At 38.3% G+C, this 23,620-nt stretch overlaps 3 protein-coding genes across 3 annotated transcripts in view; 1 reads left to right on the top strand and 2 right to left on the bottom strand.

Moving 5' to 3' along the window:
- Positions 1 to 30, bottom strand: part of LOC122059145 (G-type lectin S-receptor-like serine/threonine-protein kinase RLK1) — a 1,446-nt gene extending 1,416 nt beyond the window's left edge. The window contains exon 1 of the mRNA XM_042621832.1: positions 3 to 30. Within this exon, the coding sequence (XP_042477766.1) occupies positions 3 to 30 (28 nt within the window). The remainder of the gene's footprint in view (positions 1 to 2) is intronic.
- A 6,167-nt stretch (positions 31 to 6,197) lies between these two features.
- On the top strand, positions 6,198 to 8,175 carry LOC122059146 (G-type lectin S-receptor-like serine/threonine-protein kinase LECRK2). Its single transcript, XM_042621833.1, is given in 4 exon segments — positions 6,198 to 6,587; positions 6,716 to 7,531; positions 7,533 to 7,684; positions 7,686 to 8,175. Coding segments are annotated over 4 exon segments (1,848 nt in total).
- Positions 8,176 to 17,921: 9,746 nt separating this feature from the next.
- LOC122059906 (nitrate regulatory gene2 protein-like) lies at positions 17,922 to 22,927 on the bottom strand. The gene is made up of 4 exons (XM_042622972.1): positions 21,708 to 22,927; positions 21,378 to 21,562; positions 20,618 to 20,841; positions 17,922 to 18,983 (listed from the first exon to the last, which is right to left on the bottom strand). Exons 1-4 carry the CDS (start codon positions 22,759 to 22,761, stop codon positions 18,176 to 18,178), a joined length of 2,271 nt encoding a protein of 756 aa, XP_042478906.1. The 5' UTR covers positions 22,762 to 22,927; the 3' UTR covers positions 17,922 to 18,175.
- Positions 22,928 to 23,620: the final 693 nt, after the last annotated feature.

Genomic DNA, 23,620 nt, shown 5'->3' on the forward strand with positions numbered 1-23,620 from the left:
ACTCCTTATTTTGAAGCACGAAGTTGCCATTGTCGAGCATGGCAGCGGATGCGGCAACGCTGGTACTGGTATTAGCCTTCCATAACTGCTGGCCTATGGGGTTGGTAAGTACAAGTTGGCCATCTGTTGTAAGCTCAATTTTAGATGATCTTGGTGCTGGGTTATCACGATTTGCATACCAGACTATAGTCTTGCTTGGTATTTGGTAGAACCAGATGCAGAGCAAGAAGAAATTCTTATCTTCGAGGGGCTGAAACCCGAAGGCAAAGTCACTGGAAGGTGAAGTCCATGGAGAACCTCCATCGCCGGCTATGAGATGGGTACCCAATTCAACATTAGCTTGAGAGACAGCCAAGAGAAGAAAAAGAAGAAAAGAAACGATGACAATATGAGGTAAAGCAGAATTAGAAGCCATTGCCAAAAGCTATTTGGGAAAAGGCTAAGAGACCTCAAAAAATTTTACAAGCAAGGTTTGAAGTTCTAAAACTTACGGAAACATGTCGAGAAGGAAGATACCCAAGTGTACTCGGGATTTGCACAATATATAAAGACATAAACATGTCATGGTTGATCAATCAACCATAGCTTGAGTTCTTTGACACCGACTGTTTTCCTTCACAGATATTTTTGACTGATATGTTCATGTCTGCATCTTTCATAAACTGTTACACGGTTTTTCTTTCCCACTGAACTTTCAATTGATAAATTTTTGTGAAATCGTCAATGGGAAAGAAAGACTACGAATCCTTGTTTCAAGATTTATCTATTTGGGTAAATTTTGATGGCGGCCTAAATGAGGTTTTTTCTTAAGTCTATGATAGTGGCAAGAGGTTACGGGTCAACTTGAAGGAGTAGATATTTGTGTAGATATTTGTGATTTTCAAATTAGGATTTTTTGGTGAGAACTCTTGTTGTGAGTTTGGTGTCCTTGAGAGATCTTCAACGTAACCTATCTTCTATCATATGATGAATATTCTTTTTCTCTGTCCAAGGACATAGCACATCGCATTAATGTATGAACCTTGATAAATTTCTATATAATCTTAATTGAATTTGTTCCTCTTATTCATGTTAGCAGGTGTGTTTTCTAACAGGTTGTTTGATTACAAAGATAAAATATGTGTAGTCTAATTAGTCCACAAGAACTATTCGTCCAATGGGGCCGTCGGTGACGTGGCAATTATAAACCAGGAGTATGGATCATGGACTGCGTCAATGTAGAAGAAATCATTGCAACTTCATTGCTGCAGGACATGGCTTGAGAAATCCGAATTTGAACGAGTGAACCGTCCAATTTGAATCTAGCCGCTATCGATTCTAGCTGATTCTATTTCGTACAACCCTTTTTGAATCAACCATTATATATATATATATATATATATAAAAAAAAAGGTGCCCCTGATGCATGATGCACGAGGTTCCCACATGGGTGAGGTTCAAGGACCGAGAATTACACAACTTTATCCTAAGAATGTCGAGAGGTCATTTTGACCGCTTGACCACTAAGTCACAACATTCGTACATTACCATTGGACCAAGCGCGCCCCTTAATCACCCATTATTTATGTTCAATCCTTATTTTTGCTAGCATTCCCTTCTTTTAGTTAGGGAAAATGGCTTAAATCGAGAAATCTACCTCTTGCAGCTAGGGGTGCAACAGGGCCGGGTTGGGCTGTGCTTCTTAAAACCTTAGCCCAACCCTAAGTGCCCTTAATTAGTCCCAAACCCACTCTGACTTTGACTCAAGGTCGCAAAACTTCAACTCAAGCCCAATCCTTACCTGCCCTGATTGGCCCTGATTTTTCAAAGTCAAATCAGGCAAGGGTGATCCTAATTGACCTTGACCCTGACTCTAACCATTCTTTGCCATCAAGGGCCAGGATGGCCTTGATTGACCTGACCTTGACCTTGGTTTGCCATCAAGGGCCAGGTATACTCTGGTATTTTTTTTATAAAAAAAAAAAAAAAAAAAACCAGAGAGATCGGTGAGAATATATATTAGGGGTTTTGAAGTGTGAATGACTCAATGTCAAACAATATCTAAAATTAGGTTAATATCATGATTAACATTAAGGTCACAACCAGAGTCAACATCAGGGGCAAAAATCAAGGCCGAGTTCAGAGCGGGATGGGTGAGCTAAAGATATCAACTCTTACCCTCCCTGACCCTGACTCAGGGTTAGAAATTTTAGGGTTGAGCCGACCCTCAGGGCCAAAATTTTTGGATTGATACTTGTTTAAGATCAAAGCGGACCAAGGGCAAGTTCGGGCAATAAGGGCCAAACTTGCACCCCTACTTACAACTAATCCCTAAGTTTATTAAATCAAACATTGAAAAAATTATAGATTTTATGAAAATCTTTACTTCTCCTTTCCAATTTCAAGGATTCTGTTTCAACTCCAATCCCATCCAACCGAAGGCTGATTCCATGTCAAATTCTCTTAAGTGGAAACTGAATGACTAGTTAACAAACAACAACAACATGATAGTACAGATGCATGTACTATCTTTTGCAATGTAATCATCTTTTTTATCTTTCTTTTTTTTTTTTTTTTTTTTTTTACGAAAGATTATTTATTGGAGCATGTTCAATGTACATCTGATATCAAGAAGTGGAAAGCGGTAAAGTTGTCTCACACGCAAATTAAACACCTTGACTACCTAATTAATTTAGCTTTGGTAGTAGCCGTAAACGTAGGGTGAGTTAGATAAGTACTAAATGGACAAGGCCTTCATCTCAGATTCTATTTCATTTCCTAAGCCACCACCAAACATGAGAGATTCTATTGGAGGAACCAGAGGGAGGTGGACAGGGCGGGGGAAGGGGCAAATTTCATCCCCGTCTACTTCTCTAGTTTCAGGCAAAATGAGATTTGCCGAGTGAAAACACTAAGGCTCCGTTTGATATCGTTTTTATTTCAGAAATGCCGTTTCGTGTTAAAAACAAAAATTTCAATTTCTGTATCAAAATGCAGTTTTTAAACGAAAAAATAGTATTTCAAAATTTTAGATTTTTATTGGAAACATTTTTTTTTTTTTTTTTTTTTTTTTGTAAAATGGAACGAAACTGGGAAGACGGAACTCCATTTTGGAGTTCCGTCCAATCTCGTTTTTTCAGTTTTTTTTTTCACTTTTTGTTCCAAAAAAACAGAAACGGACCATACGTGCATCAAACAGAAGATTATGTTTTTTCATTCCAATAGAACAAAAAAACTTCAGAAACGTTTTTTTAAAACGATACCAAACGGAGCCTAAGGCTTTGGAAATCTAGGGACCATAGATGGGTGCTTGGACTTGCACAGACGGTCCCCGCCATGGTTTGAGGGATTGGATCATATCGAGCAGTATAAGTTGTATCAGTTTGAAATCTGCTTTGATAAATCTTGACCCCGATTCTTGGTCAATACTATATTAATGGATTCATATGAATGAAGGGTAAAATAATCAAAAAAGTAGTTTTTAAATTAAAATCATAGGTATTTCTGTCTGATCCAAGTCAATTTGGATTGATATCGACTTTAATCGATCCCATTCTTGATACCAAGTTCTCAAACCTTGGCCCCTCAACCCCCTCCCCCTACAAAAAAATTGAGGCCCATCCAAGTATTAGTTGGTCAAAAGACTCAAAACCAACTATCCATTTGGTTCAAAATGATGATGAATCACTATGCGAAAGAAAATTTGCCATTCTTTTTTTTTAAGTAATATAATATAAGGGTAGGTCGGGTTCCCTTTGATGCTCGTGTGCAATTTCGAGTGTTGGATAGGATATTACGAAAACCTATCAAATAGGGAATATTTAGAACATTTTATAGAAAAATGCTAAAATAATATAAATGGGGGTGTGCAATTTGAGTTTTAAGATGACTCATGGAAAACTTTAACCATATAATATATCAACCATAAGGACCACAATATGATATGAAACTTTATGGATTAGGGACTCACCATAGATATCCCAAATGTGGGGAATCACAAGTATGATTCATAAAAAAAAATTCTGACCCTTGACACCGACAATTAGGTAACTTACCCCCATGGAATTAAAATGTGGATGTTAAGTTCTTTTTTTTTTTTTTTTTTTAATCTTTTGATAAGATATATATTAAGTTCTAAACATACATATATAGAGATGTCATTTAGACACTCCTTCTAAATTCACTAAAAGAAAAGAAAAAAAAAGTATGAAAAATATAGCATCGGATTCTAACAAAGGAAGATTTTGAAGGGAGAATTTAGGAACAATTTTATGTAAAAAAGTAGAGATTACCAAGGCTCATTATTAAATCAGGTTAAATAAATTTAATTAAAATAACAGGATTTGATGGACACATTTCCAACAGAATTATAGAGAGATATCTCCTGCATAATACCAAATTATGTAATGAGTGTTTTTTTTTTTTTTTTTTTTTTTTTTTTTTTTTTTTTGTTTTGTTATAAAATAATGGGTAATTTACAGTGTCACCCCTTAGAGAATACCACAATTAGAGATATATCTCCAGCATAATACCCAATTACGCTTGCACCTCCTGCCATCATTCGTTGTTAAGTGAAGAGTTGAAATGACGATTATACCATTTTGACTAAAACACATGACCAATTTATATTTTACCCAAGTCCCTTATTAGCCCTAACCTCCACTCAACTTCACCGTGGAGTTCAAGGAGGGTTTCCTACGCATAGGAAGATGCTGCACAGACCTCTGTCACTGCTCGTCATAGCTGCTCTTCACGAAGAGTAAAATGCTTTGAGATGAAGAGCATAGTTTGATTTGGGAATGAAAGTCATTTTTTTTTTTAGGGTTATGGGGTTAAGTGAGGGTATATTAGGTACTTCACTTTTTAAAAGGGTATTTTGGTATTTATAAAAATTATATATACTAATTGATATCAGCATTTGAGATATATTCCGTAACAGTGACTAACGACAAGTGGTGGGAGAGTAATTTGGTATTATGGAAAGGGTGTTTTTCTAATTGTGGTATTCTTTAGGAGGTGGCGCTATAAATTACCCAAAAGTAAACGGAGAGGGTTGGGAGTTGGAACACCGTTAACCAAGGGAGGGATTGGGATTCAAGGCACATGGGGTCTTATTCAAAGATAAGGGAAAGAGTAATAGAGGCTGGAGACCGCTTTCTATAAAATAATTAAAAGTTGATGTTAGATCAAATACCAAGAAACACGAAAAATAAAGAGACAATAGATCCGCACGACACAGAGATTTAACGAGGTTCACACACCAGGGTGGTGTGCTATGTCCTCGGGCGAAGAAGAAAATGTTTCACTATGCAGAAGAGAGATTACACCCAAGCAGCGGCGAGACAACTCACCATGAAACCCTAGCTCGAAAAAACCTTAAAATACAATGACTTTCTCAATAAGCAACAGGACATTATATATACTCCAAGTCGTGGGTCGACCCATTGGGTCGTGGTTGATCCGGCCCAACCCCTCTGCTTCCATCACAGATCTCAGAAAATTTCTCATTCGGGTCGCCACCAAAATATCTCGAATCAGGTCAATCTTCAAAACGGGTCAAGAATTTGAGACAAACTTAAGAGTTGATCCTCTACAATTATTAGGCCACTCAATCAGCAATCCCAAGGTTGGGTAGACCTAGAATGCATGCCCATGTGTTGAGATGCATTTTGCCATTGGATGGCCAATTGGACACTAATGGAAGAGAAGCCAGATCCATTGACCAACGGGCAATGGAGAGCTCAATGCCAATTGATCAACCATGACATGTTTCTCTCTTCTCATCTATATATAGTGCAAAACTCCCTAGTACTGTACACCAGGAGATGTTCCCTCTCCATATGTCTTCAATTTGAAACTTCAAATCTTGCTTGTAAATTTTTTTGAGTCTCTAATTAGGCCATTCTTTTGGCAATGTCTTCCAATGCTGTTTTTCCTCATATTATGTTCTTCTCATTCCTTCTTTTTCCCCTCTTCTTGGCTGTCTCTCAAGCTAATAATGTGACCTTCGGTAACCATATCATTGCTGGCGATGAACTCCATGGACTTCACCTTCTAGTGATTTTGCCTTCGGGTTTCGGCCCCTTGAAGACAATAATTTCTTCTTGCTCTGCATCTGGTTCTACCAAAAACCAGACCAAACTGTCGTTTGGTATGCCAATGGTGGAAACCCAGTATCAAAAAAATCCAAAATTGAGCTTACAACAGATGGCCAACTCATGCTTACCAACCCCAATGGTGAGGTATTATGGAAGCCCACAATCAATTCCAGCGACGTCGCTTCTGCTGCCATGCTCGACAATGGCAATTTCGTGCTTCAAAATAAGGACTCTCATCACATATGGGAGAGCTTCAGCCAACCTACAGACACCATATTTCCTGGCCAGACACTGCAAGTTGGTGGCAATCTTTCTTCTCGGCTATCGAATACTAGTTACTCACGGGGAAGGTTTCAGCTCCGCTCTGATTTCTCGAAGATGGAGAAATCGGAGCTGAAACGCTCCAGATCAATCCTGTTTCCTTGCCAGCTTACTTTCCTTACTCTCCCTAGGACACTATTGTGTTCGCTGATACTGATAATCGTTCAAGGTTGTTCTTCAATGAATCAGGTAGTGACATACTCCCAATTGCTGATTTCTATCACAGGTCAACCCTCGTGGTGGTAGTGAAGACTGGTCCAGTGACATATTATTCCCTGATATTCCTGATAATGTCTGTGACTTTAGTGGGGACTTAGGAAGTGGTGCTTGTGGGTATAATAGCTACTGCCAGGTTGCTAATGGGATACCCATATGTGAATGCCCACCTGAATACATCCAAAATGATCCAAACAACATTCTCAGTGGATGCAAACCAAAAATCTCACTTGTTTGTCAACGAGATGAATCTGGTTTCCCTGATGATCTGTTTTGAGTTCAACGAGCTTACTGGCACGGATTGGCCACGTTCTGATTACGAGATGTTTGAGCCCATTAGTGAAAAGCCATGCAAAAATTCTTGCTTGATGGACTGTTACTGTGCTGTTGTTATTTATAGAGGCGAGACATGCTGGAAGAAGAAGCTTCCACTCTCCAATGGGAAGTTGAAGGCAAGCGACAATGGGAAGGCTCTGTTCAAAATAAGGCGTTCAAGTTCGTCAAGCACAAAGAAGAAAGATCAAACAATAGCTATCCTGGTTGGATCATTGGGTAGTTCAGTATTTATCAATTTCGTATTGTTAGCTGCAATTTCTGTGACTGCCTTCTTTGTGTGCCAAAGAAGACCAAAAAGTAATACGCAAGTTTCAAGCATTTCGGAGACTAATCTACGTTCCTTTACATACAAAGAACTCGAAGAAGCAACAAATGGGTTCAAGGAAGAATTGGGAAAGGGTGCTTTTGGCATTGTTTACAAAGGTCTGTACCCTTTAGGCTCTAGAAATCTGGTTGCAGTCAAGAGGCTAGACAAGGCAGTCCAAGAAGGTGAGAAGGAATTCAAAACAGAGGTAAGTGTGATCGGCCAGACACATCACAAGAATTTAGTTCGATTATTTGGATTTTGTGAGGAAGGGCTAAAACAGGCTTTTGGTATATGAGTTCATGGGCAATGGCTCTTTGGCAAGCCTTCTCTTTGGACTCTCAAGGCCTCATTGGGACCAAAGAACTCAGATTGCAATCGGAATTGTAAGAGGGCTTGCATACTTACACGAAGAATGCAGCACCCAGATCAAGTGATATAAAGCCTCAGAACATACTTCTAGACGATTTTTTCAGGCCAAGGATTTCTGATTTTGGATTGGCAAAGCTGTTGATGCCTGACCAGGTCTTAACTCGCACAGGCATTAGAGGGACTAAAGGGTATGTGGAGCCAGAGTGGTTCCGAAGGATGGCGATCACAGCAAAGCTGGATGTCTATAGCTTTGGTGTGATGTTGGAAATTATCTCTCGCAGGAGGAGTGTTGAGACAGCATGGGGTGGAGAAGATAAAGCAATATTAACGAACTGGGCTCATGATTGCTACCAAGAAGGTAAACTTGAAGAGTTGGTAGAGAGGGATGAGAAGAGGTTACTGACTTTTGTGATGGTGGAAATTTGGTGTATTCAAGAGGATCCATTGCTGAGGCCAACAATGAAGAAGGTGTCACAGATGATTGAAGGAGCTGTTGATGTTCGCTGTCCACCATGCCCTTGTCCCTTCAGCTCTGGATTCAATGCGTAGGAATTGGCACTCCAATTTTCTTCTTCAAACACTACATTACAGCTTTTAGGTCAAACTGAAAATTGTAATCAAATGGAAGGCTTGAACAATAATAGATGGTTGTTTGTAATTTAGTTGTTTAGGAGGATAATAGAAGACAGTATATCTTCTGTACTGTATTCAAATTTAGTTACGGTCAAGTATTAGCATATGGAATAAATGTCTTTTCTTGTGAAAAGAGCGCTTCCTCATTCCATTATTAGTACTCCAAAGGTGTGATGGTGCAAATTTCTTGCCCATATGAGATGAAGTGGGAAGATTAATTTATACCAGTTTGGAGTTTAATTCCAAACTATTAGTTCTAGCAAAAACATAGTTCACAATCTAATCTATCAGTTAAGGTGTAGTTATGGGTGGTTACTTGGATTCAAGATCTTCTAAACACTAACATATTGATAAGCTACAAAAGCTTAATCCTTTGATAGGTTTTCCTTCTCAGATACTATATTATATTGCTTCTGCTCTGCTCTCTGTGCTTAACCTAATAAAATTCTAGATCTCAATCATCTCTTTTCCAGTTTACAGTCAAAACCATTGACCTCACCTCCATGGAAGTTCCACAGTGATAGATTGATGAACTCCTTCCTTGGGCAGGTTCAGTGTGAAGAACTTTCTGAGCATTTCAGATTCAAGACCTAATGGTCTACCATGTGGGTTGGGAGGAGTGGATCAGATTTACAAATGGAGGACCTAATGGGTGCTCTTGGTTGTTCCTGAACAAAGGTCCTATGTCCTGATCCTCATGCCCTTAATCGAAGGGAAGTTCAGGTCTGCTCTTCATCTGGGCTTTGTTGGGCATGTCATGCAAGATTGTCAAAAACCAACCACCAAGTACCTGGAATTCTAGGATAGGTAGGAAAATTTCAAGATTCAACAGTCTCTAGAGCTGCATTTTCCATGTCACTGGGAAACTTCCATGGGGTGAGGTAATTGGTTTTGACTGGTAAACCGGAAATCAGATAATTGAGAAGTTGAATTAGATTAAACAAAAGAGAGTTGAAGTAATATGAACACGAGAGTTGAAGTAATATGATATTACTCCCTTATAAGCCTCTCTATATCTGAAGAACAAAAACCTGCAGTCTTGGGGTAAAGCTATTGTAGCTCATCCTCTTCTTTTTTTTTTTTTTTTTTTTTTTTTGGGGGGGTGGGGTGGGGTGGGGTGGTGTGGGAGGGTGGTCGCTAACGAGGAACCCCTTAAACCAGTCCAATTTTACTGTTCAGGTCCAAGGGTAAACCCCGATAACATGTAGTCACACCTAACCAGTGTAACAGAGCAGACGGGGGGAGACTCGCACTGGAGATGTCCAACACACAGGCCTTTTGTAGCTCATCTGATTAGTCCATGTGCTTAGTGTTTGGAAGATCTTGAATCTAAGTAACCATCGATTAGTATACCTTAATGGACAGATTCAATTGTGAAATAGTAGTTTCCTAAAACTAACAGTTTGGAATTAAACTTCAAACTGGTATAAATTGATCTCCCCAATTCATCTCATTTGGGCAACAATTTGCACTATCACACCTTTGGAGTACTCATAATGGAATGAAGAAGCAAACTTTTTACAAGAACAAATATTCTATCCCATATGTTTACTTGACCATAACTGAATTTGCAAACATAGGACAGATAGTCTTCTATTATCCTCCTAAAGGTAAATAACTTCCTCCTCAAACAGCCAAATTACAAATTACCATTTTTCTTAGTTTTAAGGCCTAGATTTAAATTTAGGGAAAATGGTTTTTGTCCGAGAGCATGGCCCATGAGTTAGGACCCTGGCAAATAAAAATCTATTCATGGACATTAGTCAGGAGGGTGTGATGATCATTTCACACCCCAGTGTCTAGGCATAGAGGCGCACTCCCAGATAGAGAATGCATTCCCTTAAATACAATATCAGGTGTATTGTAAGAGCCAGTGAGAGTGTTTCATGCAGAAAAAATTGGGGATAAAACTGGCTAACACCCATATTGCTTGAAAGAATGGAAACAACAAAAATTTTATAGAGAAACTTACATATAGAGAGCTAAAAGGAAAAGGGGCAAGAGGAGAGGCGAATAACAACAACTCCTTCAAGAGGAGGCCCTTAGTGACAATTCCCCTTGAATATACCACTTTGTTTTTCACAAAACTCATCAACCTCCTCTCATACCTCATGGCCTCTTCAACCTTCACCAAGTCTTCAAGTTTTCTTCTATGTGACAATCATAACCCAGACACTTCAATATTTCAAGGGAGAGAGAATGCTATCTTGTCGTGTGACTCCTGCATCAGCGTAGGAGCGCACCACTGGGTAATGTTCTATTCTCCATATCTTTGAAGTTCATATGCTTTTGAATTATATTATAACGACGACTAGTACGTTAATCTGTCAACTACATAGCCCCACAGTCACTATTGGCTAACGTGGGAATGTGTTGGGAGAATAGTCCCACATTAGTCATCCTTAAAGCTTTTCGTTGCCTCATATAGTTGTTAATTGTTTCACCCAATAGTTCGAGGTTTTAGATTGGATATTTACATGGCATCAGAGCATGTCCAGATCCAACCTTCTTTCCATTTTGTTCCATTTTATTTATGTTGCTTTATCGAGCGATGAAGGAAAACTTTGTACTTTAATCAAGGACTGAGAGAATCAAACGGTCAAGGTTTTCACCCTTTTTCACCCCACCCCCAAAAAAAAAAATGGCTTAAGGTTTGGGCCTGAGGAAATGGGTCTCTAAGGACCAGATTAGGTTTGTTTCATAATAAGTGGGCTGGGCTCAGTCATCACTATTCACCTTGCTCATTTTAATAACTATCACATGTGGGTTTGGGCTGGGCCTATCGCCAGGGACATCTTTACCAAAACCCATCTACTTGCCACCTCTATTTAGGGATACGGCCTAATTCCAATTTCTACCAATTTGGCAATTTTCCACATACCAAAAGCGGCTACTAGAGATCACAAGGGAAAGCCCAGGTGAAAATTTATCTTCACCCATGTTGAAGAGAATTGAGGGTCATAAATTCCCTTATTGTATAGTCTCTCACTACCCTCAGTGTCTCATCTAACTGTAATAAAGGTAAGGAATCTTTTCACTGCAGGTTAAGAGAAACTCGGTCCTATATATTAAGAAATATTTTTATTGTAACCCTGGTTGATAAAAAGAAATTATAACCTTACATTTTGAACTCTTTTTTTTCCAGTCATTTCACATGTGTATTTGAAAAGCATACAGCACAATGACAACTCTTGAAACTGATATAATAATAAATCATTTATAAATTATTTTAAAAAACTTTATTTTATCCTTGATTTAAAGAATTTTAAAAAATACGACATTGAAAAATCAAAAGAATGTTACAACTTTTTAATATATCGTGCGATAAAACCTCATGTACCAAAACATATGAAAAAAGGAAGAACAAGGGAATCAGAGAGAAAGAGACAATAGGAGAAAAGGAATAATGGACCAGGATTGGATTCTTTATTTCCCAATTTATCCCCAATACTTATAACAAATAGCAATTGACTCATATAGTAAGAAATCTACTAAAATTATATGTCAATTACCAATTACAAGAAGAATAAATAACTAGAATAAAGGAAACAACAAGAAGATGCACCTTTATAAGTTATTGTCTTTTCATTTTCTTGCTTTGTTTTATTTTGTTGAAAATTATTCATAAAAAATAGAAAGATAAAACCAATGACAAAGCACTCATGGGGAATAATCTCCAACCAAACATGTCTACATCTTTCATGATAAAGAAAGAATCTCATAATACATTTTTTTCCTATGTGGAGTGATGGACCCAATTGCTACAAAATTACAAAGTACCTCAACTTTCCAAGAGGAAACAATTTCTTTTTATTAATTTAATAAAGTAAAACAAAGAATATATCTAATCCCCACCCACCATTCCATCAAGCAGAGTTTTAATGCATGGTATCATCACCGACATCGGTCACCACTGATACTAATACTAATATCGATATCAAGATGAATCGATTATATTGAACTGGATCATACCATTTTGTTCATCAAAATATTGACACAGGGTTCTTAGACCATTTTGCTCTGTTTTGACACCATCGATATGATATTAGTCAGATATCAATATCAGCCATGGCAGATCCAATCCCAATTAATCATATCTCAAACCATTGCCACCAAATGATCCTTGGGTGACTATGCAGTAAAAAAAAAAAAAAAAGCTAAAGAGAAAGCAGCTACTAGGGTCCACGACACTAGATTTCTTTACCTCCCCATCATCCATTACTTGGCCTCTAATAATATCTAGTAGTCTCTTTCTGACCTTTTAAGCTACACTACCCATATTCTCCTCCACTCGCCAACTACCTCTCACTTTAGGCTCCATTCATGAATGAGCTCTTATATAATCAATACAAACTTTAGAGTCTTAAAATAATTACAACTCATTTAAATTCAGAATCCCCTCATCAGATAAAAAAATATAAATAGATAGTCATTTTGGAATCAATTTTCATACGTTTACTAGTCTTCTCTTATAACGCAATATACTGCTGTGAAGGATAAAGACTTGCATAGCCAATCCCTTATAGGGGATGTTCCTGAGATGTTGTCTATTTTACTGCTAAGTATCGCATTTTAGTTTTGTGAGCACTTCTTATATTCTGTTTTTCTTTTACTTTGATAAGTATTGGATCCACGTAACCAATCCCATTAAGTTGGAATAAGGATATAGTTGTTGTTGCAGTTGTTTACTAGTCTTCTCTTCTTTTTCTCTTTTGCAGGTACCTCTCATGTTACATAGGGGAACGCCTCAGGATGTTCCTGAGATGTTGTCTATTTTACTGCTAAGTATCGCATTTTAGTTTTGTGAGCACTTCTTATATTCTGTTTTTCTTTTACTTTGATAAGTATTGGATCCATGTAACTGATCTCATTAAGTTGGAATAAAGATATAGTTGTTGTTGTAGTTGTTTACTAGTCTTCTCTTCTTTTCTCTTTTGCAGGTACCTCTCATGTTACATAAATGAGTAGTGACTCTCATTTCACATTATAAGCATTATTATACCCATTCTATACTTTTTCACTTTTTAATTGACCAACCAAAAATATTAGAGATATCACCTATGATACATAAATGTAGTCAAATTCACCGCCAAGAAAAACATAAATGTAGTCAATCCTCTTGTAATTAATAATTTATTAAGGCCTTGTGGAGAGAGAAAAGCATGAAAGAATGTAGATGGCAAGATTTTATCAAAGTATATTTGGAAGTATTGTAGATCACTAGAATTAACAAGTATAATTTTCAAGGTAGATACTAGGAAAAAGAAACCAAATCATTTCCTAGAAAATTCAGTAATTGTGATTATTTTTTATTAAATTTTTTTATCAGAGGATCAACTCTTTAACATTTATATTTCAAACTAGACAATAAGGAAAGAAACCAAATTACTCTTGATTTTTTGTAGTATTTAGCTACCCCCTACCCATACAATTTATACATTTAATCAATCAATTATTAAGGTCGCGAAATCCAAGGGGGTAGCATAGTTGGTGAACAACGAACTTGGTATAAGTCTTAAACTCGGACGTCCTGAATTCGACTCCCACTAAGCACATCTTTGGTCACTCACATAAGAGTGTTTAGTGCTCTTCACTGCTTTTAGTGAAAGTTGAATGGTTCTCATTCAATCCCAATATGACCTGGTCCATGCGGTTGTGGGGTCAGTATAGACCCGCGGGACTAGTCAGGCCGAAGACATGAATACCTGTCTTTAGAAAAAAAAAAAAAAAAAAGCCGCGATGGTTAGCAAGATTTCCAAATAAATGCATTAAGGTACATCTTTCAATATCTCTAATGATAACAGATTTTCAAAACCCTTTTTGGTAGGAAGAAATTTATTCATTCAGATGTGGCGAACTCATAGATTCCCACACACTTGCTAACCCTTAATCATCGCGATATACGTACGTTTCTATCCATATTTTTTATCATGAAATTGAAAACTTAAAAAATAATTGAATCCAGCACCTATAATTAATAAAACAAAATAAGCATCAGATCCTAGGAGAACACTAGATATTAGAAACAAAAAAGTCTAAAGCAGTCCTCACAAAATGAATAAGAAAATAAGAATGTCATACCATAAGGTAATTAAATATAGTCTTCAACAGTTAGTTTTGTCACTTTGTGGAACATATGGAACACATTTGCCAGCTTTGCTGTATTATTCAGTCTCTGGTTCCTTCTAAATATGGGCCACACAACCCCACACCACCCTAAGTAAGAATCATATTATGGATCAGCTGAACCACCTAATTAAATTAATCATGAAGCATTAAACAGAAAAGGATTACAAACTTGATTATATTAAGTAGAAAAACTATCAGGGTGGGCTGAAGCTGATTTTTTTTTTTTTTTTTGTCAGACCTAGAACTTCTACTCTACTTCACTAGTTTGTAGTATTTCAACTTTCATTTGAATTTGTAGAGTTCTTTGTCCTATTCATTTCATCTTCCAATTCTATCTGTTTGTGAAGAGTAATGGAATTGGTCCAACAAATGTTTGATTTTGTAAGTTGTAATGTTGATTCATGCAATGGAAATGGAGATGTCTTTGATTACATGAACTCCACTCTAAATTTTATTGATTAGATGCAATAAAGTAAGAAGATATACACAAAGATGGGAGAGGGATCACTACTAGGTCGTGTGGTTACTGCGGCAGCACTGGGCCAATGGGAGAGCGTGCAGAGGCATCAAACATGGAGGGTAGGGCAGTCTTTTAACACAGCCTTGTGTCTCAGCATGAAGGTGTGTCACCAGGTTGTTCTTTTCCCGTACAAAGATATACACGAAAGGTAATTTGGATCCCAAATTGGAGGTGATTAAGGCTACCATACATAGTCAATTGGTTAAAAGAGAAGTTATAACCTTATAACTTACCTTCCAGTACTACAACACATTTTTTTTCCTTCCAATGAGAGTAAATCTTGTTATTTCACATACGTATTTGAAAAGCATATGTAACAATAACAACTCTTGAAAATAACATAATGGTAAATCACTTATAAATTATTTTAAAAATGTTATTTTATCTTTGACCTAAAAAAAACTTCTAAGAATATGACGAAGGGCAATCAAAAGAATGTTACAAATTTTCAATTCATCGGTTTTGATTTTTTCATCTATAATCAGAACGATAAATCCAATGGCAAAGCACTATGAGGATGATCTCTGACCAAACACTTTCATGATAAAAGAAAGAATCTCTCAACACCTAGTACAATTTGATTCTCCATGTGGACTGATAGTAGACCCAAGCACTATCAAATTTCCAAGAATTGCAAAGGTTCGTTGCATGGACATGTCACTCTCTCACAAGAGGGGGTCGAAATGAACTTAAAACCCCCCCTTATTTGACACTTTGTGACTTGTCCCCACTTTATGCGGTTGTGCATGAAAATAGCCCTTTATTTGTTTAATAAAAAAAGTTACTCCTCAAAATACCAATATAAGGGTTTTTTTTAACTATTTTTCCGAAGCTACCGATGCAATATTGATCATGTATTAATATCGATCACAATCAAAATCCAATCCTAATACCTAAAACTATCCGTCCGTTCGATTCCGATACCTAAAACCATACTACCAAGTGATCTTGAGGTTACTATTCCAAAAAAAAAAAAAAAAGATAGCATCTACTATGGTCCACAACACTTGATTTCTTTCTCTCCCCATCATCCATTACTTTGTCTCTTTCTGACATTTTAAGCTACATTCTCCACTCGCCAACTACCTCACACTTTTGGTTCCACTCACGAAAGGGGAAGGATGGCATATCTTATCATCAAATCAATATAAACTTTAGAGACTTACAATAACAACAACTCAGTTAAATTCAGAATCCCCTCATCAGAGAAAAAAAATATATAAATAGACAATCATTTTTTAATCAATTTTTATTCATTTGGTCTTCCCTTTTGCAAGGTACCTCTCATGTTACATAAATATGTAGTGACTCTCATTTCACCTTATAAGCATTATTACACTCATCATGTAGTTTTCTATGCTTTCCCACTTATTAATTCACCAACCAAAAATATAATAAATTTATACATTTAATCAATCAGTAGTTAAAGTCACAATGCTAGAAGAGATCCCCTCCCCCACTTCTCTTTTTGATAGAAAGAAATTTATTCATTTAAACATGGCGAACCCATAGATTCCTCACACCCTTGGTAGCCCTTAATCATCGCCTTGGGCGAACGATATACATTTTTATTTATATTAATATTACAAAATTGAATACTTAAATTTAATTGAATCCGAAACCTAAAACTTATAGACAAAGAAAGCTTCAGATCTAAGGAGATTACTAGAAAGTAGAAACACAAAAGTCTAGGGTAGTCTTGATAAAATGATTTAAGAAAATAAGAAAGTCAATACCATAAGGTAATTAACTATAATTAACTATACTCTTCAACAGTTGGTTTTGTGGACCATATGGAACACATTTGCCAGCTTTGCTGTATTATTCAGTCATCTGGTTCCTTCTGGATATGGACCACACCACACCACCCTAAGTAAGAATCATATTCATGGATCAGCTGAACCAACTAATTAAACTTGTGCAACAATAAACAGAAAAAGATTATAAACTTGGTTTTTGTCAGACCTAATGAAACTTCCTCTCTGCTACACTCATTGTTAGTGTCTCTATTTTCAATTGAAATTGTAAAGTGCTTGTCTTATTCATTTCATCTTCCAATTCTATCTGTTTATGAAGAAAAAATAAGGAAATAAATATAGAAGATCTGAAGCAATCTGCTGACCTCAATGGACCACACAAACTATGTACATTGGCTATCGACTTGCATTCAGACTGTTTACTTCACATGATGGGCCACAGAGACTGCTGTACAACTCTGTATGTTAGTCATACGTCTGAAGGCATCAATATTATAAACAACTTTATCAGAATCAAATGTAAGCTCACCAACTAGGGGGTAGCTGTAGGTGGGTTCAACCAGAAACTCTCTCAGGTTCATCAGTTTGAACCTTAGCAAACCAATCCTTCTCATTGGCCGGTGCTGCCGCTCTCAATCCCAGAAGTCATGCTCTAAAAATGAAAGCACGTACAATCCCTGAATGCAAATGGTTGAGAGCATGCACTAAAGAAAATCGCTTTATGGGTTATAAGAGTATTTGAAGTAGAATCAAATTTTGACTGACTTGAACAGTTCTGAACTTATAACCATTTTTGGTAGGATTATAACCATTTTTGGTAGGATTGGATAAAACATTTAGGTGCTTTGTTAGTCAGCATCCTTTACTTTTACCCAAATGAAGCTTAGTCCTTGCGTAGGTACATTCAGGTATACATATAGATGCACTGTCGAGCTGCTCCCAACTTCAGAGTATATTTAATTTGACCCTCTCATGCTTTCGCTCCTGCACTCACTCACACTCTGCTCTCACCCTGTGTTTTGGCGCTTAGAACCCGACTTGATTGTAGGTCAGCTTCAGGTTAATCCAAACTCCAAACAAAATTTTTACCAGCTGCCACCATCAGGCTAGTAGCCAGGTTAACTGGGAAACCCAGCTTGACCAAGCTAGTTCTGCTGTTCTGAGTTGGATTCAGAAAAGTTTGGGTTAGGCCTGCAACAAGGTCTAATACAAAAATCTGTCAAAAAAAAGAGAGGGTGGGGGTGAAAGAAATAAAATAAGAGTTGGAGTAGCCATTCTAATTTTATTAATGTGATAAAGAAGCCGACTTCTCTTACAGCAATCTTAAGCAATTTCCTGTACAGACTACAAAGACATCTCCCTTCCACTTCCAAGAAGACAACAAATGACAAAATTCCAATATATCTACACATTGAGAGAGGAGGAAAAGAAACAAGCAGCCTTCCTATATTAAAAAAAATTCCCACCCTTGATAATCCTAATGTACTCCCCAAAAAAAATATCAAACTATTTATTTAATAGCATAGGAACGGTTGCATACCCCCTCAAGAGCCTCTGTGAACAAACCCGAGAACCCAGTCATTGCCTGAAAAACCCCAGGCAAACCTGTTTGTATGTTATTCAGTGTCATTGCCCTAGTTACCTCAATTGCCTTGGCATACTTCGACCTCTCATCCTCCACCCGCCTCTGACAAACTGCAAGTTCAGACTTCTTCTCAGCAAGGGGGTCCCGTGCATCTAAAACATGTCCACCATCAGGCCCACTAGCAGGAGGACCTATGCCAACCATTGAATATGACTGGTAGAATTTCCTCTCAATGTTGCGGACTGCCAAAGACTTCTTCTCAAGCTCCTTGGTGGCACTCTCCATTCGCTTCTTGGTCTTGATCTCCTCACCCTGCTTTGCAGATATGACATGGACAACGTTAACAAAGCTTTTGATGGCCTCAGAAGCTACAGTGTCAGGAAGCCGATCAACGGCCAGCTTCCACTCGTCACTGAAGGCAAAGAGCTCAGAAGAGGCTTGGACAGTAAGGGCTGGTTCTTTGCTGCCATTGGTGCTGTCACTGCCAACATGGAGGAGAGTAAGCTTAAGCCAACCATGGAGGGACTTGGTATAGTCCCTCTGGTATTTTATAAGGCGGCAGAAGCTGGAATGCCAGGCAGAAACAGCTGATTCAAGGTGACGGGTTGCCTGTCGGTGGAGCTCAGAGGTTGACTCCCCCTTGGCAGATCGGTTCACAAGGCCCTGAACTTGTTGCACAATGTGATTCTGAACCTCATGGAACTGGTTCATGGATCTCCACATGTACATGAATCTGCATGAAACATAATTAAACATAAATAACTTAAATATCAGATGCATTCAAAGTATAGCTCAATTGGTAACAGTCAATAGAATTAGCATGATCAAAGGAGTTCATGGGAAACATAATGCATGATCAGTATTAAAAACACAAGAAGAAACGAAAAACAATAACAACACCCAAAAATAAATAAATAAATAAAAAGGCAAAAACAGAAACAGAATTTCCAATCATCAATCAAGCAGACTAGCAAAAAAATCAGGGTTCCCTCCAGTCCCTGCCCAAGAACAAGAGGCAAGGATCTGCATCCCTGACATTTAGATATGAGAACCTATAAGCCCATATTTCTGAAGTACAGCCCTCCAATCAGGATGAGCTCATGGGGCAAATATGATGAATCTAGTGTCCATCCACAGCAGAACCCTTCCACTCTTGAACATGACCTACCAACTCTCAAAGCGTTATGGCCATTGATGGGGCAGGGCACACCACAAAAATCTGACAAAATCAGATGTGAATATTTATAAACCCACGTAGCAACGCTACTCAGCTACTCAGAAGCATCGTTTCAACTTTTTCCCCTCTGTTCACAATGCTAAGTTACTCCAAATATGTTTTGTTCCTAATGCTCCACCAAAGATTGATCGCCAATAGTACATTCCGGGTTTGACGAGTTGGTTTGGCCAATCACCATGTATGTGGCACAGGCTTGAAGCCATCCTGCAAACAAACTAACCAAAGTAGCTACTTGAAGCAGACAGTTGTGTTCGAAGGCCCAAGTTGTTTGCTGAAAAGTAAGCCTTGTTAAATGGTCCCACAGGTGTCAAAACAATGGAATCACTAGGCTCCATTAATAGTGTAGCTTGTTAGTTCCCCTGTAAGTTACAAGTGCAAAAGTTCTCTATGATTAATTTAATACAAAAATGTACTTTAACACGGAATCCAATGAACCCAGCTGTTCACCTGTCAATTTCTTTTGGATGTACAAATGTTTCTATACGCCAACTGATGAAATGTATTAGTTATTTTGGAAAAAGTTTGTGAAACACCATACCTGGCTGATCAGGGATGCTAAGTTAAAGTGCACATTTGGTCATGTTTTAATTATCTGTTACAGACTTTCATTCAACCCATGAAGTTTTGATGCATGGGTGGATTTCAGTCTGCATTTCCACCAAAAAGTGAAATTCTAAATCAAGACCCAGGTGCAAGTAGAAAGTTGGGAAAAAAAAATTTGAAAGTTTAATGAATATAAGATACAGTTCTGAGTAAAAATTCCATATCCATAATGCAGGGATTGAATAAGTCACCTGCACATCCATTAGATCCTGAGTGTTGAATCAATGGGTTACAGCTGAAAACTTTCAACAATCTAACCACAATAGTGAATTTATTGTAAAAAGTAACCCTCACATGGACATAGACACAATCACATACAAAGCTGGCCATTTATAAGTTAGTGAAAATCACCAAATCAGTGCATCATCACATTATTTCCCATCTGATTAGATGGTTCAGATTGGCAGATTTATACTTATTTTGGCCAAAATGAGGAAAACCAGATTCACTTTCCACTACAATATGACTTCATAGTTTTGCTCAGATGAAAATGAAAGAGAATCAAATTGAATCAACTCAAGTCATACCCATGACAAAGCTCAACAAGCTGTGGGGAGAGTTCACTGTCTCTTAGACGAATGATGGCGGAAGAGGTGGTGGAGACAGCTTCTGACGTGACCGTAATTAGTGATTGCAGCTTCCTTATAGATGCCTTGGTCTCGTTCAACTTTGCTTCCTCCTGCCCCTTGTACTCTTGACTCTGTAGTGATGCTAACTTCTTTTCATGTTTGATCTTCACTCCCTCTCTAGCCTACAAAAGACACTCCCAATACAGAGCAGATTAGCATACTCTGCTTCAATGTGGGATGTTCATTAATGATAAAGAGATCAGACTTAAATGGTACCTTTAAAATCAATCAAATTTAGCATCAATCAATTTTCATACAAAGACTGATAACACCCATTGACCCATTACAGAAAATCCCATATTTAACTGTCAAACTCTGAGCTTTCCATGTCATTGACAATACCCAGTAAGAACACATGGGCAGGAAGAAGAATTGCAGAAAAAGGTTTAACAGGTTTCATGTGCCAAGTCATAATCAGAGGCCCCTCTCACAAACAATTCCAACGGTGCGAAGCCAAACTTTTTAACTGGAATGACAATAATACCCCGAATTATACGCTGGAAAGCATCCATTGAAAGTGCATTTACGTCATTTCACACAGACATTGCTGACTGACATTGGTAGTTTACGTTGATACCAGTGGTTATCGTCGTCATTTCGGCTAAAGATTAAGGGTAGGGACGAAGAGAAAAAAAAAGGTGGAAATTGGTGAAATCACCTTAACTTCCTCGTAGAGCTTCTTCTCCCAGGCGAGAAGCCGTTCCAAGGTAGAGAAATGACTCTTCGAACCGCCCGGTTCATCGAGCGAACCAGAATCGAGCCGGTACTTAACCACTAACGGCGGCTTCGAAGTCCAAGTCGAACTCAGGTTACTCAAAACGCTACTCGAATGATACACGGTCTCTGCAAAAATTTCCCAAAGAATGAGAAAGAAGAATTTTTTTAAAGAAATTCTGAAATTGAACCCTAAATCTATGAACAAGTCAGGTTTCAAATCACTAGCCCATTTGCTTTGATCGATGAACCCTAACTTCAACTTAAAACTTACTCTTCAATTGTTTGAAACTTCGATCGAGCTGAGCTCTCCCTGTTTCGAGGAACTCTGAAACCCAATCACCAGCTGCAGCAGCTTTATCGAAGTACTCTTTGATCGCCGCCACGATCTCCGCCAGATCTCGATGTCTAACTACCATTTTCATGTCTAACTCGCTACCGCCGGCATTCCAACTGACGGCCGATCCGGCATCATCAGATTTCTCGGATTTTCCCGTTGGTGTATAATTCGGCTTCGCCGTGGTCTCAGTGTAAACTGAAGATCCAAAATTTGACCTAGAACCGATCTCTGATCTCAAGTCTCGGTCTCTATCGTCCTCCTCATTGTCGGATTTGGAGTCGGAGCTCGTGGTGCTGTAGTGATCACCCCATTCGCTGCAATGGACTTCTTCTCTCTCCATCCCTTCCCCTTTTTCTTCTCCGTCGTCGTCGTCGTCGTCCAGGTGGTGATGGTTCTGGTCGGAGTAGACCGAGTGGTGGGCGTCTTCGTCTTTTGGTCGCCGGTAGAAGTCAGAACCGGGAGGTGAGGGAGGGTAGAAGTTCTCCCAGTTCCAAACGGATGAGGTCTGAGAAGGAGTGCTAGAGTAGGTGGAGTTAGTCGGGAAATTGAACGGGTAATTATATTTAGCTGCGGATGGTTGGCGGGGAGTGGAGGAGGGGCTTGATTCAGAGAGGATATGCGGAAGCTTAGAGTTTGCGATAGTGGGAGATGGAGCTGGAGAAGGGGAGAAGGCCGGAGGGGGAGGAGGAGGTGGCGGAGACGGAGTCAGTGGACGTGGTGGTGGAGGTGGTGGTGGCTGTGTTGAACGAAAAGAGACTGAAGAGGGATTTCGGAGGAGAACAGATGGAGTTTGATCGGAGACGGAGAGAGGTTCTCCGGCAGCGAAATCAGAAAGAGCGGAGCCGGTGAGGCGGAGGGAGCGGAGATAGTCGGCATGAGCGGCGGCGAGGTGGTGACGAGCATAAACTGCTTCCTTCATGAGGCGGCGCCGCTCCTTGCACTGTCTCACAGTGTCTTCATTGTCGAGCTTGGAGGCCGTGCAGCCCATGGCGGTGGCGCGTTTTATGCTCTACTCGCGCGCCCGATATGTGTGTGTGGTTCTGTTTTTTCAAAAGAGTTGGAGAGAAGAAAGAGAGAAGCCAAAGCAAGAATACCGAAGAGCTTATACTCTTTCTCTCTCTTTCTCTCTTTCTCTCTTTCTCTCATGTCCCATCCATTATTCGCTTTTCTTAATTTCCCACCATAAGTAGTTACCCTACACTTTTTGGCGGGATAGTATAGGCCCAACGCCTCCTTAGTTTCATTAAAGTTCAGTTCCACAAATTAAAATAAAAGTTAAATAAAATAAAATAAAACTATTATTAACAGATTAAAATACTGAATACAAGTCGAAACATAAATTAACACCTCAACATGTAAAACAAATAATATAAAATTTTATTTCTTTTTGAGGATTTTTTGATTTATGTTATTAGACCCACAAGGCTGCTTTTTTTTATGTTTTTTTTCATTACAACTATATGGGTTTATTGTTATGAAAAATTATGGACACAAGCGCACCTCTCTCTCTCTCTCTCTCTCTCTCTCTCTCTCTCTCTCTCTCTCTCTCGCTGGTAATGTAAATCCACTCCATACGAATCATGAGGTTTGAATTACCCTTCTTTTTTTATTCTCTTTTTTTTTTTTTTTTTTTTTGGTAGAAGGTTTGAATTACACTTCAACTGACACAATCTCTCTCCTTTTTTTTTCCATGGTTTCAATTTTTAGTATTTATTTACCATAAAAAATTTGTTGATATTGATATTAGGGGATATTAGCCAATCCTATACGGATAGAGAAGTAAGAAAAAAATTATTTAAAAGTCAATTTTCCTTTAAAAATAAGAATAAAATCATCCGATATGACCA

This window comes from Macadamia integrifolia, chromosome 13, assembly GCF_013358625.1.
Source record: "Macadamia integrifolia cultivar HAES 741 chromosome 13, SCU_Mint_v3, whole genome shotgun sequence".
In the NCBI taxonomy this organism is placed as follows: Eukaryota; Viridiplantae; Streptophyta; class Magnoliopsida; order Proteales; family Proteaceae; genus Macadamia; species Macadamia integrifolia.

Coding starts and splice junctions, on each gene's coding strand:
- LOC122059906 (XM_042622972.1), bottom strand. CDS start 22,761: ATGGGCTGCACGGCCTCCAAGCTCGACAATGAAGACACTGTGAGACAG. Junction 21,563..21,707: donor AAGTTTCAAACAATTGAAGA/GTAAGTTTTAAG, acceptor AAATTTTTGCAG/AGACCGTGTATCATTCGAGT. Junction 18,984..20,617: donor CTTGTTGAGCTTTGTCATGG/GTATGACTTGAG, acceptor TGTTTCATGCAG/ATTCATGTACATGTGGAGAT.